Genomic DNA, 15,757 nt, shown 5'->3' on the forward strand with positions numbered 1-15,757 from the left:
AGGGTCAAAAACGAGGAGTCAGGACACAGACTGTTGGGCTCACATCCTTGCTCTGAGACTTGATTGCAAGAGTTACTCAACCTCTATAGACTACTTACAAAGTGACTCTAATATGGTTTATGCTTTCTCCTAGTCCATTTGCCATTGGTATAACAAAATACCCAAGACCAGGTGATTTATAAAGAATTGAGGTTTATTTAGCCTACTGTCTGGAGGATGGGAAGTTTGAGAGCATGGCACTAGATCTGGCGAGAACCTCCCTGCTGTGTTATAGCATGAGGAAGGGCACCCCATGGACAGACAGAGCAACTGTACACACTCTCTTCTTCATCTTATGAGCCTCTGATGCCATCATAGAAGATTTGCCCTCATGATCTTATCCAAGCTAACCACCTCCCCAAATCCCATCTTCAAGTCTAACATGAATTTGGAGATTTAGTTTCCAGCACATGAAGTTCTGGGCAACACATTCAAGCCACAATTTCTCAACTGCAATAAGATCATGATATCTGAGGGCATGTTTTGAGGGTTTAAATATATATACGAACAGTGCCTGGCACAAAGTGAGCACTGAACAGCCCTTATAGGTGGCAGTGTTTCATGACAGGGCATATCCAAAGGGTTCTGACCCGAAGTGGTGACTACTTGCTTGGGAGATGCTTTAACTCAACAGCAAATCCCACTGAAGGAAACAAGTCTAGAGGTTAGAACACAGATAAAGGAGGTTAAGGGTCCAGGTAACAACTGTGTGACCTAGAGGAGGAGCCATGAAGACAAAAGAAGGGGTAGATTCAAGACACCTTTGTGCATAGCTCATAGCTCTGCACCTGACTGAGGAGAAGACAGGAAGGAAGGAAGAGATAAACATGACCTTAGACTCCAAGGTTCCAATATAATGCCAATACCAGTGCCATCAACAGAAGTGGGAGAGTCAAAGGAAGAAGTGGGCTTCAGAAGGACATGCCAAGTTTAAGGGTGACTTAATGATATCCAGGCAGAAATTTCTAACTACAAATAGATAAAGGTGTGAACTTGAGGGGTGAACTTGGACACAGAGTGTACACGGGGATACTCTGGCTGCCAGGACTCACTCCTCCTCTGTGGTAAGAGCACCCCAATGGGGCCCCTGGATCCCATTCCTGGGGTGGGGAAGGTTCTTTCATCAGGTTTCCTGCCCACCCCTAACAGGATACAGGTCTTTGACCCACATCACACTAACGAAATGTTCCTGCCCTGAATGTGGACCACAAGCATAGTGACCCAAAGGTGAAACACTGCTTCCAGCAGTCATATCCACGCCACACAGCTGAGCACTCCGCCTCTGGGACTCTTCCCTCTCCCAGAGGGCCTGATTCTTTAGGCTTCCCTAATCCATGTGCTCCTCCCTGGTCTTCTCTTACATGCCCTTTTTGAGTCATCTCAGGTTGGCTGCTGTTAGTGGCAACCAAAGAACTCACAATGACATGGGAGGCTTCTGCATCAAGGTAACAGCACGAGAAACCGGGAGCCACTGTGGAACGGAACGCCCAGGGATGAGGTACAGAAAGAAAAACCTGAACAAGGGCAGGGTGACAGGAAGCAGGAAGTGACCGTGACTGACTAGAAGTCAGACGAACAGCCCCGCACTGCTAACTCAGTGACTCTGGACTATCCCTCGAAGCTCCACCTTGTGCCTAAAAGGAACAATAGCCCCTCCACATCACGGAACTACTGTACACATCAAGAGATGGCATCCACCTTTTTCCTGGCACACAGTAGGTGCTTCATACACGCTAGTTTGTTGGTCGTCCTTCCAGCTCCATCCTCCTCCTGTATTCTGCAAGAGTGGCTGTTTCGGGAAAACAAACTGCCAAAAAGATCGCTTATGTGTTGGTGTTTATGGGGTAGTAAAAATAGGCCCTTTTTACAGGATGAAAACATTTGAGCATCATTAAAGTAATGGAAAAGAAAGTGGTCCTCATGTTTTCTATTCCAGTTACAAATAAATCTAGCTATATGGCTTTCCTATGTCCTCAAAACAAAAATAACTTTAAAATGAAAAATCATTCTGAGTTCGGCAGAGGACGGCAACTTTCCTTCTCGGAAATGGAAAATAAAGTTTCATGCCGGATAATCACGACAGCTCTGCTCTCTACCTTCAAGTGCGTGCAGCCAGGCCTCCACAGGCAGCCAGATTTTCTGAGTGCAAATTTCAGCACAAACTTTGACCTGACAGGCAGACAGAGAAAAAGATGTTTTTTGCCTTCTTCAGGTCCAAGTAGGAGCTGCTTAAACTCCTCCCTCTGGCTAACAGCCATACCCTGGGCATCCTGTGGAATTCCATGGCCCAACCATGCCAGGCGCAGTAAGAGACAGGAAGTAGCTGGGGTGCCCAAGGACAGTGAGTCAGAGGGGCAGAGAGCCAGGGATCTGGCTGATTGATTGGCAGGAACAGTCAGGTAGGGCCTTGTCAGCAACACAGGAGTCTAGATTTTGTTCTCAGTGTGAAAAGAAGCCACTGAAGCAATGTAGGAAGGAGCATGGCAATCTGATGCTCTTTCTGAAGAGATCTGGCTGCACAGTAGCTACCTGGAGATGCGGCTCAGTGGTAGAGCATTTGCCTACAGTGACAAGGGCCTGGGTTCAATTCCCAGAGCTGCTCTGAATAAAAAAGAAGACAGAAGTTGGGAGACCAATTATGGATGCTTTCACTTCGTACTGAAGTTATGAAAAAAGTTATTGGCAGGCCTTCTTGGCTTAAATAATCTGAAGGTTACCTTACAGGGGAGATTGGGGGTGGTACATTGCAGTAAGGAACAAAGGTTCTGGGGCAGTGCTTTGCAAATGAGAGTGGTTTTGCTTGTTGGGGGTCATTTGGCAATGTCTGCAGACCTTTTTTTCTATTATCACAAGTGGTGACAGCCCCTGGCATCTACCGGGTGGAGGGCTCAATGCTACAATAGTCAAGGCAGCCTTCCCAACAAAGAATTAGCTACTCAAAATGTCAAAATTGGACCAGGCATGATGGTTTACACCAGTAATCGTTGGATTTGGGAGGCTGAGGCAGGAGGATCATGAGATTGAGCCCAGCCTGGACTACATAGTGAGGGCCTATCTCAAAAACAAACCAACCAAAAAAAAAAAAAAAAAAAAAAAGTCAAAAGTATTAAGATTAAGAAACCCTGGTGGAGAGAGGCATTTCTAGATTTGGGTTCTGGAGCTCCCATTTACTAAATGTGTAGGTTGGGGCAACTTACTAAATCTCTCTGTGATCTTTCTCTTTCTTAAGCTCAATGACTTCCTGCTACAAAGGGACTGAAGGGGAAAACCAAAGCCAGTTGGAAGACCAATGTCTGGACCTAGAATGTTCCCAAAGTCCCACGTATGAAAGATTTTGTCTCAGCTTGGTGCTATTAAGGATGGAACCTTGAGGTGGGGCCTGGTGGAGCTCTTCGGTCACTAGGGTGTCCTCTCAAAGGTGACTGCAGGGACCCAGCTACTTCCTATGTCTTTCTTCTATTTCCCAGCTACCATGACATGAGCAGCTTATTCCATCCTAGGCTCTGGGCTCTGATGTTCTGCCTCGCCAGGAGCTCAAAAGCAAAGGATCCATCTAATCACAGACCAAAACCTCCAAAACCTTTCCTCTTTCTAAGCGGACTATTTTAGGTGTTTTATTATAGTAATGGGAAGCTAATGCAGCTGTCTGTCCATCTCCTTTCCAGGTGGGAAGAAGTCCCTGGTATATTCGGGGAGAGAGGAAGGGGAAAACAGTTCAAGAGGTCTTTCCTCTACAGTAGCACAAGAGGGACCACCTGTCCCTAAATCTCCTCTCCCTCGGCAGTGACTAAGACGATATGCATCACTTGTAAGCACACTGGATTTGGAGCAGACAGAACCAGGTTTGGTTGGTTCTATTTCCACCCTCGTAGAGGATGATTCACTCCCAACAACTTACTTAACTGCAATCTCCCATAACTATAGAAAATGAGCTATCCTCACAAATATTACAGCACCATGACTATTAATTCAAGAGTCTATCGAGTGTCTGCCATGTTCCAGGGAATAAAATGAGTCACAAAAAGCACCAAGCTAGATGCTTGGAACACAAGAAATGTTCAGCAAATAGTATCTTAATGTTTTTTATTTCAACATGTGTTCCCTTAAACATGTGGAGTATACAGTATGGTGGGCCTGTATTTACCCGCTCAATACTCTATTCCTTGGGGAAGCAAGTGGTGCTGACTCTAGTCCTTCTTGGCCCATGTTCACCCCACAGGCCTGTGACCATGTTGCCCGTCCTTCTGGTCACATGCCCAGGAATGGACCTGTGAACCAACCTGGGACCATCAGACTCTGCCCTGGGATTTTTCTGGAATGCCAGGCTCTACAGAGAGGATTTGAGAGACACCCCTCACTGCCATATGGGAGAGCCAGTGTGAGAATAAGGCCAAACAGAGACAAAGGCTTAGAAACATTTGAGCCCTTGGATCTAGCCCTACCTGACAATTCTTTAATCCTTGGACTTAGTAAAAGCCAAAAGATGCCTTTCATACTGTATCCTTAAAATGTACCAATAAACTCAATTAAAGCTGAAAAAAAAAGATGCCTTTCTCTTAAACTGGATCCCCCAAAATGGAATCAAATTAAATTTCTGTCAACTAAAAGGATCTGGATAAAATTGATGGAAAAAAATACTGTTTGTTTGTTTGTTGTTTATTTTCTAAGACAGGGTCTTGCTCTGTCAAGGCTGGCCTCGAACTAACTATGTAACCCAGGCTGGCCTCGTTCCCATGGCAATCCTCCTGCCTCAGCCTCCAGAGTACTAGGATTATAGGTGTGTGCCACCATGCCCAGCATGGAAATCACTGTTAATAAAAGAAAAACAATAAGAGAATGATTAAGCAGCCAGGCATGATGGCTCATGCAACCCAGAGACCATGGAGAGTGCGTTCTCCCAGGTTTTGTTGGTATGATCACCAGCTTTGTTTCATTTGTGTGTTTTGAGGTTCCCTGAGGTAATCCTTTTCAAAACTGAAAAAAGGCTGGAATCCTGACTCTGCCCCTTCCCTTACCTGTGCAGTTTCAAGATTACCTAACCTTTCTGATATATAGGACATATACAGTCATGGGCTCCTTTTCCTAAAGTTCCACATTGACATTTTAAAACAGAAAAGCTGGGCATGGTGGTGCACACCTGTAATGACTCAGGAAGCAGAGGCAGGGGGCTTGCTTCAAGTTTGAGGCCACCCTGAGCTATACAGTGAGTTCAAAGCCAGCCTAAACTATATACAAAGACCCTGTCTCAACAAGAAAGAAGGAAAGAAAAAGAAAGAAAGAAAGAAAGAAAGAAAGAAAGAAAGAAAGAAAGAAAGAAAGAAAGAAAGAAAGAAAGAAAGAAAGAAAACATCTTTCCAAAAAAGAGTCACTTGGGAGGCTGAGGCAGGAGGATCACCACAAGTTTGAGGCCAGCCTAGGCTACCTAGTGAGTTCAAGGCCAGCCTGAAATACACAGCAAGATCCTGTCTCAATAAAGCAATAAAATAAAATAGAATCAGAAAGAGAACAGCTGGTTTATGTCAACAAGTTCAAGCAAGAACAAAAGGCAGAGCTTCCAGAGACATTCCTTCTCTATTAATCACAACGATGAGCTCCAAGAAAATCATGAAGGGATGGGAAGGTAATGGTTGAGAGACCTAACTATTTTCCAAGGGTTTTTTAATTTATTCAGGAGATTAGTTCAAGTGTCCTGAGTTAAAGCAACACACTGCCTGCCTCACAAGCACAAGGTCCTGAGTTCAATCCCCAGTACCAAAAATCTTAGATTTTATTTAATTTAAAAATAAAATAAAACAACAACAGAATGATAAAGCAACCCAGCATGGTAGCACACACCTATGATCCCATCCCTATGGGAGGCTGAGTCAGGAGGATTGCCACAAGTTCAAGGCCAGCCTGATCCACATAGTAACACCCTGTCACAAAGAAACCAAAAGAAAAGAATGACAAAGCAGTTCTTGGAGCTATACCTGGATCAGTTATGAGATATATCAAAAGGGATGTGTTACTGATTAGTTACCAAAGCTTATGAAACACCTTTCTAAATTACAGCAGGCCGGGCTGGGGACACCACTCAGTGGCGCCACACCTGCCTGGCAAACACAAGGTCTTGAGTTTGATCCCGGGTATGGAAAAAACAATTTTTATAGCAGGTTATTCACAGGTATTGTTATAGCTGCTCACTCATGATAATAATAACTTCCATTCACTTCTACTTTCTTAAGTGGGAGATAAAGGGGTCATATTAAAGCATAAGGGCCATTATTGGTTTTTATTTAGCAAAGCCCATAAAGAAAATAGCTGATGTCACAATTCACCGTGGCCATTACAGATTATTGTATTTGCCTCTTTCCAAAGGTCTGGAGTTTCATCATCACCGGAAATTCTAAATGCACAGTGTAAAAATCATCCACCCTGGGAAATGAGAGAAAAGGTTAGGAATTGCTGCTCCGTGGGGTACCTAACAGAAAAGGCCCAGTAAAGTTGAAGTGGCACCATCTGGAAATAAGTTAGGGCCCTCATGGCCTCAGACGGCCAGACTAGGCAAAGCCTATACACAGAAAGAAACACTTTTTCTCCGAGTCTGGGCCCTGTTCACTATCTCACTGGAGTTACAGAGGATGCGAAATACTGCAGTGGGAGGAAATGCCTGTCTAAAAGAAACAAGAGCTAAAAGAAAGCAGCAGCATGCTCTCTATACACTCTCTGTATAGCCAGAATATCCAGGAATTTAAGGAGTTGAGTAAATATTCAAAGGGAAAAAAACAAAACCAGAAAATTCAGTACAATGCCTTGTTCTGAGAGTGACCGACCTTCTCAGACACCAGCCCTCGGGAAGAGCCCTCCAAGTCCTCGTGGACACGGTCCAGTAACCAGAGCAGGAATTCCAGGGCATCGTGTTGGGAATTGCCTTGGAACTGGGAGCCATACTTGGAAACAGCATTCTGAAAGGAAATAAAGAAAAACAGAGGTCATTCGGCCCTGCATACAAAGGAAAGACGTGAAGTCCTACAGGTACAAAGCTACCAAGTAATCATCACAAGGGATTAACAATGCACAAGTGACCTGGGGTAGCAAAGCTCTTTCCTGCTGAAGACCCGCTGCAAGTGGTCTGAGCATTCTCAGTGTAGGATCAGCCCCTTTTTTTGCAGAAAGTCTACCAATATGCGCTTATCTGTCAAAGTCCCCAGGGCTGTCTGCTGAATATGTCTGTGCTGGTGACCATCTGGTCTCCTTGGAGCTCCTCCCACACTGCAGTTGCCTCCCCTCCATCGGTCTCTCCCCATGCTCTCTCTCCAGTCACCCCCACAGCAGTGCACGGCTTCCAGGCCCTACTCTCTCCCTCACTGATCCCACTCACACCGTGGCTCCCATTCTCTGGCGAGGACCATGCTTGCTGCATACAATGTATGTACTCCTTTATCACCCCTTTCAGATACGTATGAAAATTTAAGAATATAAAATTCTTGATCGTGAAATGGCTCAGTCAGGCCTACACGTAGAGCTGGGGTACAACAGTGAAGAAAACAAGCTAAGCTTGGTAGTGCACACCTGTAATCCCAGCACTAGGGAGGGAGGCTGAAGCAGGAAGTTCACAACATTGAGGCCAGCCTGAACTGCATAACAAGACCCTGTTTCAAAACAGACCGACCAGATCAGAGCCAGGGATTTAGCTCAGTGGGTGACACCACCTGCCTCACAAGGACAGCTCAATCCTCCGTACCAAAAACAAAAACAAAAAAACAGTCAAGATCCTCTGCCCTTGTGGCCCACTGCTCTTTTTTGGACTGTCCTTTTGTTAAATTATATAACAACTCTGCAATCTTTTGAGTAAAATGCATATTCCAGCTTTTGAAAAGCTTCTTTCAAAGGGTAATGTATATATGTGCTATATTTTTTAAAGAATTCAAAATATAAAGTAGAACAATAACAAAGTCTTCCTTCTGCCCAGTCTCCAGCCCCCTCTGGTCCCTCCCCAGGAGATGGCTGGCCTCAGGTGTTCCTTTGCATCATTCCAGGGACTTTTGCTATGGGTGTGCAAGAACACAAGCGACCGAATGGAAGCAGGCCCCCATCTGGGTGTGCACCATGGCTGTGTCCCTCTCTGAGCCCGTGGGGCAAAGTCTCCAGCCTCAGCCCAGGCTCAAGTCTGCTCTCTGCTCACACCTGCCAAAGGGACCCTGCAAAGGCAGAGGCCAGGACCGTGTCAGTGCCACTTCAGTCAGAAGGGCTCAGCTCCTGTCCTTTAACTCTTCCCTTGAGATTTAAAGGAAAGGTTTGGATGAAACAAAGCAAAATTCAAAGTCTAATTAATTGAAGTGTTTGTTCTCAGTCTTTATTCTGATTACATTTGTCTGAATTCCTCCCCTATACTTCTCTGCACTTTGACCTCCAAATAGAGCTGGCTGCCTGATTTAACAAGTAAAAATGGAGACAAAGAAAGAAAAGTAGGAAACAAAGGAACTTAAGGTGTAGCTCAATGGTAGAGTACTTGCCTAGCATGCAGAAGGCCCTTCGTTTGATTCTCAGCACTGCAAAAAAGTTATCAAAAGAAAGGATGCCAGTTAAATTTGAATTTCAAATAAACAATGAATGATGATTTTAGTAGGAATAAACATATCCTGTGCAATATTGAAATATACTTATACTGAAAAATTACTCAGGCCAGGTACAGTGATACCAATGAATCCACACTCCGGGAGGCTCAAGCTGAGAATCGCAAGTGTGAGCCTGGTCTGGGCAACTTAGTGACTTATAGAGATCCTGTCTCAAAATAAAAAGTAAGAAAAGAAAAACGTGGGGATGTAGTTTGGTGTGAAGGGCCTGGGTTTGATCCATAATACCAAACAATTATAATTACTCATCTGCAATTAAAATCAACTGGGCATCCTCTATTTTATTTAGCAACAGTAGCCCCAAAGTACGGTCAAACCCAGATCCCACTACTAACATTCTCTTCCTTTCTTTATTTTAATGTAAAACAAGTATCTATTAATAAAATATAAAAGCCATCCTATGAAAAAATAATTTTCATAACAAAAATAGAGAATAATGGTAGTAAATACACTGTGTATCATTATCCTAAAGAAATATATTTTCATTTACTAATTTCTCAACTCATTTTCTAATAATACTACACCTTTTTGAATAAAACATCTTAATTATTAACTATCTCACATTTGGTGTAATTTTGAACAATTTTTTTTCCTATTCCACAACATCTATAGTACATTTTGATTCTTACTTACACTTTCAGTTTCTCACACCAGAGAGCAAATGCAAAATTTACACGTGTGTTCAATTTATTTCACTTAAGAATATGTTTTTTAAAAAGACTATGGTTTCAAGGCACATCTATTTACTTAGAAATGTCTCAAGTTTATCCTTATGACTGAGTAGAACTCCATTATATTTTTAAAAATCACATCTTTTTTTATCCATTCGTTGGTTGATGGGCGTTTGAGTTGTTTCCAAGATGTGCCATTACGCACTGTGCCATTATAAATATGGGTACACATATATCACTGTGGTATGATGCTCTTAATTCTTTTGGAAAGATACTCAGCAGGGAATAGCTGGTTCAAATTGTACTTCTAATCCTAGTTCTTTGAGGAATCTCCACACCGATTTCCACAGCGGTTGCACCAGTCTGCACCCCCACCAACAGTGGAGATGGGTTCCTTTTTACCCACAGCCTCACTAGCATACAGTGGAGAAGGGTTCCTTTTTACCCACAGCCTCACTAGCATTTGTTGTTGGTTATTTCTTGATAGCAGCCACTCTTTCTGGATCGAGATGGAATCTCAGCATTGTTTTAATTTGCACCTCTCAAATGACCAGTGATGTTGAACATTTTTTCATGTATTTATTTGTCATTTCTACTTCTTCATCTGAGAAGTATCTATTCATCTCAGGTGCCCATTTTTGTATTGGGTCCTTAAATTTTTTTTGCAGCAGGGGGGGCTTTTTCCCCCCCAGTTCTTTATATGTTCTAGATATTAGGCCTTTGAGGAGCCACTGGCTAAAAATTTTTCAAGCTCTTTGGGTTGTCTTTTTATTCTGGTTTTTCTTGCTGTGCAAAAGTTTTTTTTAATAAAATGAGGGCCCGTTTTTTTTGTAGTATTTTCCATGTGGTCTGGGCTTTGTTCATGAAGTCTCTGCCTACTCCTATGTCCTCAAGCATCCTACCTATTCTCTCTTCTAGCAGATTTAGAGTTTCTGCAACATTCTCTTCCAAGTGAACAACCATCCCTCCAAATTAAGTCTCTAAAATCAGCACTTCTTCCGAATGTACATGTCATCCCTCAGCTTCTCCCTCAAATCAACAGCTGTCATGGCAGCTATCAGGCTGTCTGGGTCCTGAATTCCAAAATGTCTCTACCCTTCCCTCACCCTTAGTCTCACTCCCACCATAGATCGGGCTCCTGATGACCCAGACCATAATACCGACCTCAGGAGAAGCCCTGCCCCTGCCAGCCCATGGTGCCCCCTGCAGCCCAGTGGATGCTCCCAACCCTTCCTCACTCTTCTGTTCATCACCCCATAGTCCCAACTCCTCTGGTCCTCTGGTGGCCCCCAACCCACATCTCCTGTTGTCTCCTCCCTGTTTTAAAGCTCCAAGTACACATACAAGTCACATAGGTCTTCAAATGCTTTCCTGTTTCTACAATGTAGTATTTACACTTGTTCTCCCTTTTATGTGAAAGCCATTCACCTCCAGCTAATCATAATAATCTTTTAAAATTGATCATCTCCATCTTATCCCGGCCTGGCTATCAGACAACAAAAGAACTGGACTGCAGGTAAGTTAGGACCTTAAAAATGTCCCTCAATGTAAACACAGCAATTCCACTTTGGAGGACTTAGCTTAAGGAAATGACTGCTATAAGCAAGGATATCTCCTTGTATAGCAAAGTTATTTGATAACTGATGGGAAAACTGATGGCACACTTACAGCAGATGGCCTTAAAAATTAGGAATGAAGAAATACTAATGAGAGAAAAAAATTCTCCTATAGTAAAAGGAAAACATACCTCGCTGAAGATATAGCTAAGTGGTAAAATGTAAACTTACTATGTGCAAGACCCTGGATTCAACCCCTAGTGCCAAAGAAGGAGAAAAAAAGAGATAAGATTGCTTTTCAGAAATATTTATAAATAGATAAAATACAGTATCTGAAAATATATGGTAAACTAGTAACAAATAGAATGATGGGGTCATAGACAATTTTTTGTCATTTCATTTGTACAGTGGGTATTTTTCTTTATTGGTCTTTTCTCAATTATAAAGTTTCTAACGGGCACTTTCCAGAATTTATATATGATTCTCAGCCCATTGAAATGTGACAAGAACTGCATTAAGGCAATACTCAGGAAAGATATTTGGTATTTTTACCCTGCAAAATGACATTTTGTACACATGCTTTCCATCTGAAATATTAATAACTTTTAACACATTTCTTATTAAAAGTGTTATTAGTTGTAGAATTTCTGGTTGTTTCGATGCGTGAAATCCAATTTTTCCAAATTGTTACTGCTTTTGACTTCCTATCTTATATTTGACCCCATGAATATGACCAATAATTCTAAAGTATAGATTTCTAGACTCATTTAGCAATTTTGTTTAATTTGATATTTTTGTTCCATTTCCCTTTTACATCTTACTATTTTTCAGAACTTGTAAAACTAAGAGTGATGAAAAAGGAATCCTTGTTTTTTAAAAAGCAATGCCTCTAGTACATCACTGTAGATCTAAAATTGATTTTAAGCACATAAGCTATGTTCCAGATGGCTTAAATCCTTAATATAACTGTGGAAAAGCTAGAAATATGCAAAATAGAATATTTATCAAAAGGAATAACATAAATGAATCTAAAGCTTACAATGTCAGGTAGGGAGGTAGAAGATCATTCAGAGAAAACACTTGTAGCAAAGATGGCAAGGGTTGAAGGACCTTAAGAAACGAACATTAAGACCAAAGCAGATGGACAAACATACAGCATGAAGAGACAATTCCAAGAACAAAATAGTCAAGGAACACAGAAAATCTTCCACCTTGCTCCTAAACAAAGAAATAAAAATAAAAACAAGATGTTATTGCTTTTTGTTCAACAAATTACTAAGTGGTAGAGAGTTAATATGTAGCAGAATGACTGTAAGTAATAATAATGTATTATATACTTGAGAATTACAAAGAGAATAGATCCTAATTGTTCTCATCACAAAATATCCTAAGTTTGTGACTTACTGGATATGTTAATTGCTTGAATCAATTATTTTACCATGTAAATGTATATCAAACACCATCACATATACTATATAGTTTTTATTTGTCAGTTACAACCTTCATAGAGCTGGAGAAAAATTGGTGAGACAGAAAAAGAGTCAACATCCAAGAAATTATACCACACTGATGTATCCAAAAACAGTTTTTGGGAAAAAAAATGTCAATATGGGTAGTAAAAATAATAAAACCCAATAAAGTTGATTTAAATTGGTTACACAGGTATACCCATGAATTCTGCACTTAAAATGAGTACACATCACTATATTTAATTTATATCTCAATAAATTTGATTTCAAAAGTAAAAACAGATTTGAGTCATATCTTTGCTTAGACTACATAATAGCCCTTGTAGAAATTAAGTTTGTGGAAATAATCAGAGCTGAGAATAAGGATTTAAACATGAGAAATATCAATACAGTGTGATCAATGGAAAGTCATACAATAGTACATCAGTGTATCCCTAGGGGACTGCTTTATTTCATGATATACACAATCATTAAAAATCAAGTTTTTCAGGGTAGGAGTTGCAGATCAGTGGTAGAGTATTTACCTAGCATTCTTGAGGCCCTGGGTCCAACCCCAACACCTCAAAAAAGATTAATAATAATAATAACCAAGTTTTGTAGAATATTTCGGTGACCAGGAAAAAGTCCTATAACAATACTTAAATGAAAAAGGTAAAATACAAAACTAGAATTTCCAATTGTATATACTTTGAAATACATCAATATGTTTATGATGGTTCTTTACAGGGGGTGGAATTACAGATCTTTGTTGTACACTTTCCAACTTTATTCAATACATATACTTAACTATATCATTAGAAAAGCATGGGATAATATTTAATATTGTAGGGAGAAGTGTTTTAATGAATTTAATTCATCTGTTGTGTTTGAAACAGAGTGGTCCTAACATCAGTGAGAAGCTGAGGGGACCTGGGCTCAGGCAGGAGGCTTTCCACAAACCCAACCCCACTGCAGCCATCTTAACATCCTTCACATTTCTTTAACAAGCCAACTCCCCTGCCTCTCTTTCCCCAGTTTTGATAAAACATAGAATTTTATCAATTCACTTGGCAGAGGGACATAGCCCTGCCCCACTCCGTGTTGGCAGCTTCAGTTCCCAGGGCGGCTGGAATGTGCTTTCCTAGCTTTAGTTAATACCTCATCCTTCAAAACCCCACTGAGAGGAGGGTTACCTCTCTGAGAAAGCTTACCTTGCTCCCCCATCAAATCACATCCTTCTGTCACTCTTGTCACAACACCTTGTGTTCTTCCCTCCTGCCATGCCACCAGTTCTAATCATGAGGTTGTTTCCTTAAGATCTATGTCTCACTCTACAGTAAACTTCTGGAGAGCAGCTGCAGGACCTGAGTTGGTGCCCGTTCCTCACCACACATTTTGTTTCCAATTGCATGTCTAGACATTCAATAACTATGTGTGGAATGAATGTTTCATCATCAGTAAAATAAAGAGCCACAAATAAATAAATAAAATAAAATAAAGTCGAACACCTAGATTTCAATTCTTAATGCATAAAGGCCCTGTCTCTGGAATCCGCTACTCAACCCCCCAAGGCTGGTTACATGAAAGTCCCAGAAAACCCCCTAGATTACATCTCCCTTATTAACATATTAACAACAATTATCCTTAATTCCCCAAGGCTCACTGGGGAATCCCAGGCCCTTGGTATTTGACAGCTGAAGTGAGAGAGAGGAAATCGTAGTGAGTCACTGAAGATGATTACTAATTTGAGTTTTTTCCAAACTACTCCATCTCTCTTGTCACTGCTGTAATTGGGTGGGAATACGTAGGGCAAGGGATTACTCAAAGATTACCTCCCTCCTAGGTCTTTCTTTGGAGGCAAGGGGTGTAATTTTAGAATAATGAATACTTCCCAGGGACCAGGCAGTGTTTTAAATTCTCACATCAACCCTATAATAATATATGTGCCCTTGTGGTCCCATTTCACAGATGAGAAAAATTGAGGCACAAAGAAATATAGTAATTTGCTCAAGGTCACAAGGTCCTAGCCACTTTGCTCTTAATCAATATATACTGCCACTCGTATTTAAAGGGCAACTATTGCCAAAAACAGACATTTATGACACTCATGTTGACAGCTGCAGAATGGGGCTTCTTCACTAATGGAAGCACGGGAAAGAAGGTGGAGGTTGGCATCCTTGCAGGTCACATGGCCAAGCCCGCCTTCTGGGGCTGAAACTCAAGAGCAGTGATGCTTGTGGAATGAACACGGACAGGTTCCCCTCCCCCAAGAACAACAATCACTATTATGTGAGGAGCTTCAGCTCTCTGCCCAGAGCTGCAGTTTTCAGCAGGAAGCAAGCCACGGACATCAATTATCAGGAACTCTTTTATCCAATGGGGACCTTCAGATCCACACCCCACGTTAACCCCAAGTGAAGCAATACACACAATTTAACAAGTCTCAGGAACTCCCAGCACCCTGAGCAAGTGATTGCGATCTTGCAGACAATAAACGTCCAACTCATGCCAACACATTGTAGGGGATTTACTGTGCATTAAACAAAATAATAGCTGGGCATGGTGGCTCATGCCTGTAATCCCAGCACTCAGGAGGCTGAGACAGGAGAATTGCCAAGAGTTTGAGACCAGCCTGGCTCTATAGTGAGTTCAAGGCCAACCTGAACTACATAGTAAGAGTCTGTCTCAAAAAAAAAAAAAAAAATTGACATCTCCAAAATAGCACATCCACTACCTTTTCTCTGGCATTCAGCACAGGACCTGTCCCACGGGTTCTCAGCGTCCATTGGGCTCAAAATAAAATCCAGTCTTTACTATGCTCGCTTCAGCAGCATAAATACTAAAATCCAGTCTTTACCACTGCCCACAGGCCGTCCTGATCTCTCCTCGTCTACCTCCTGACCTCCAGCGACGCTGGTTTTCTGTCCATGCCTCTGATACTCAGCTCCTTCGGGCCTACACAGGGTCGCTCTGCCTGGATTATTCCTAGATTTGGGCTCGGCTGCGTCCCGCTTAATCTTCAAAACGTGAGCATCACCTCCTTTCCCTGAGACTTCCAGCGATTCCCCACCTCTAACCTTTCACACTGGAAGCTGTAACGAACCCTGAAGTTAAAGCCCAGGCACACACTAAACCTATCAGCTTTTTACGCTTCTGCTCAAAATACCCGAAAGAAATTAAGCGATTAAATACACCAATTAAGCTTGACGCCTCGCTTAGAAAGCAAAAGCGGTATCCCGAGGAGGCCATGGTAAATGACCATCCACGGAGGGCCGCGAGAAAACCCTTTCCCGGAGGTGCACACACTTTCCACGAAGCGAAAGCAGAAGGGAGCGCGGGGCGCTGCCTACCTTGAACTCTGCGGAAAGTTGGGGCGTGTACTCGCGGGTCCAGAGCGCGCGCACCAGCGCCGCCAGCTGCTCGGTGAC

The 15,757-nt window shown here is 42.2% G+C and overlaps 1 protein-coding gene across 1 annotated transcript in view; it reads right to left on the reverse strand.

Moving 5' to 3' along the window:
• The window catches only part of Usp43 (ubiquitin specific peptidase 43), a gene marked incomplete at its 5' end in the record, with an annotated part of 69,056 nt that extends 53,299 nt beyond the window's left edge, over positions 1 to 15,757 (reverse strand). The window contains 2 exons of the mRNA XM_010615026.1: positions 6,852 to 6,983; positions 15,680 to 15,757. Of these exons, the coding sequence (XP_010613328.1) occupies positions 6,852 to 6,983; positions 15,680 to 15,757 (210 nt within the window). The remainder of the gene's footprint in view (positions 1 to 6,851; positions 6,984 to 15,679) is intronic.

The sequence above is a fragment of the Fukomys damarensis genome, unplaced genomic scaffold (assembly GCF_012274545.1).
Source record: "Fukomys damarensis isolate Sample0158 unplaced genomic scaffold, DMR_v1.0_HiC HiC_scaffold_13, whole genome shotgun sequence".
Classification (NCBI taxonomy): Eukaryota; Metazoa; Chordata; class Mammalia; order Rodentia; family Bathyergidae; genus Fukomys; species Fukomys damarensis.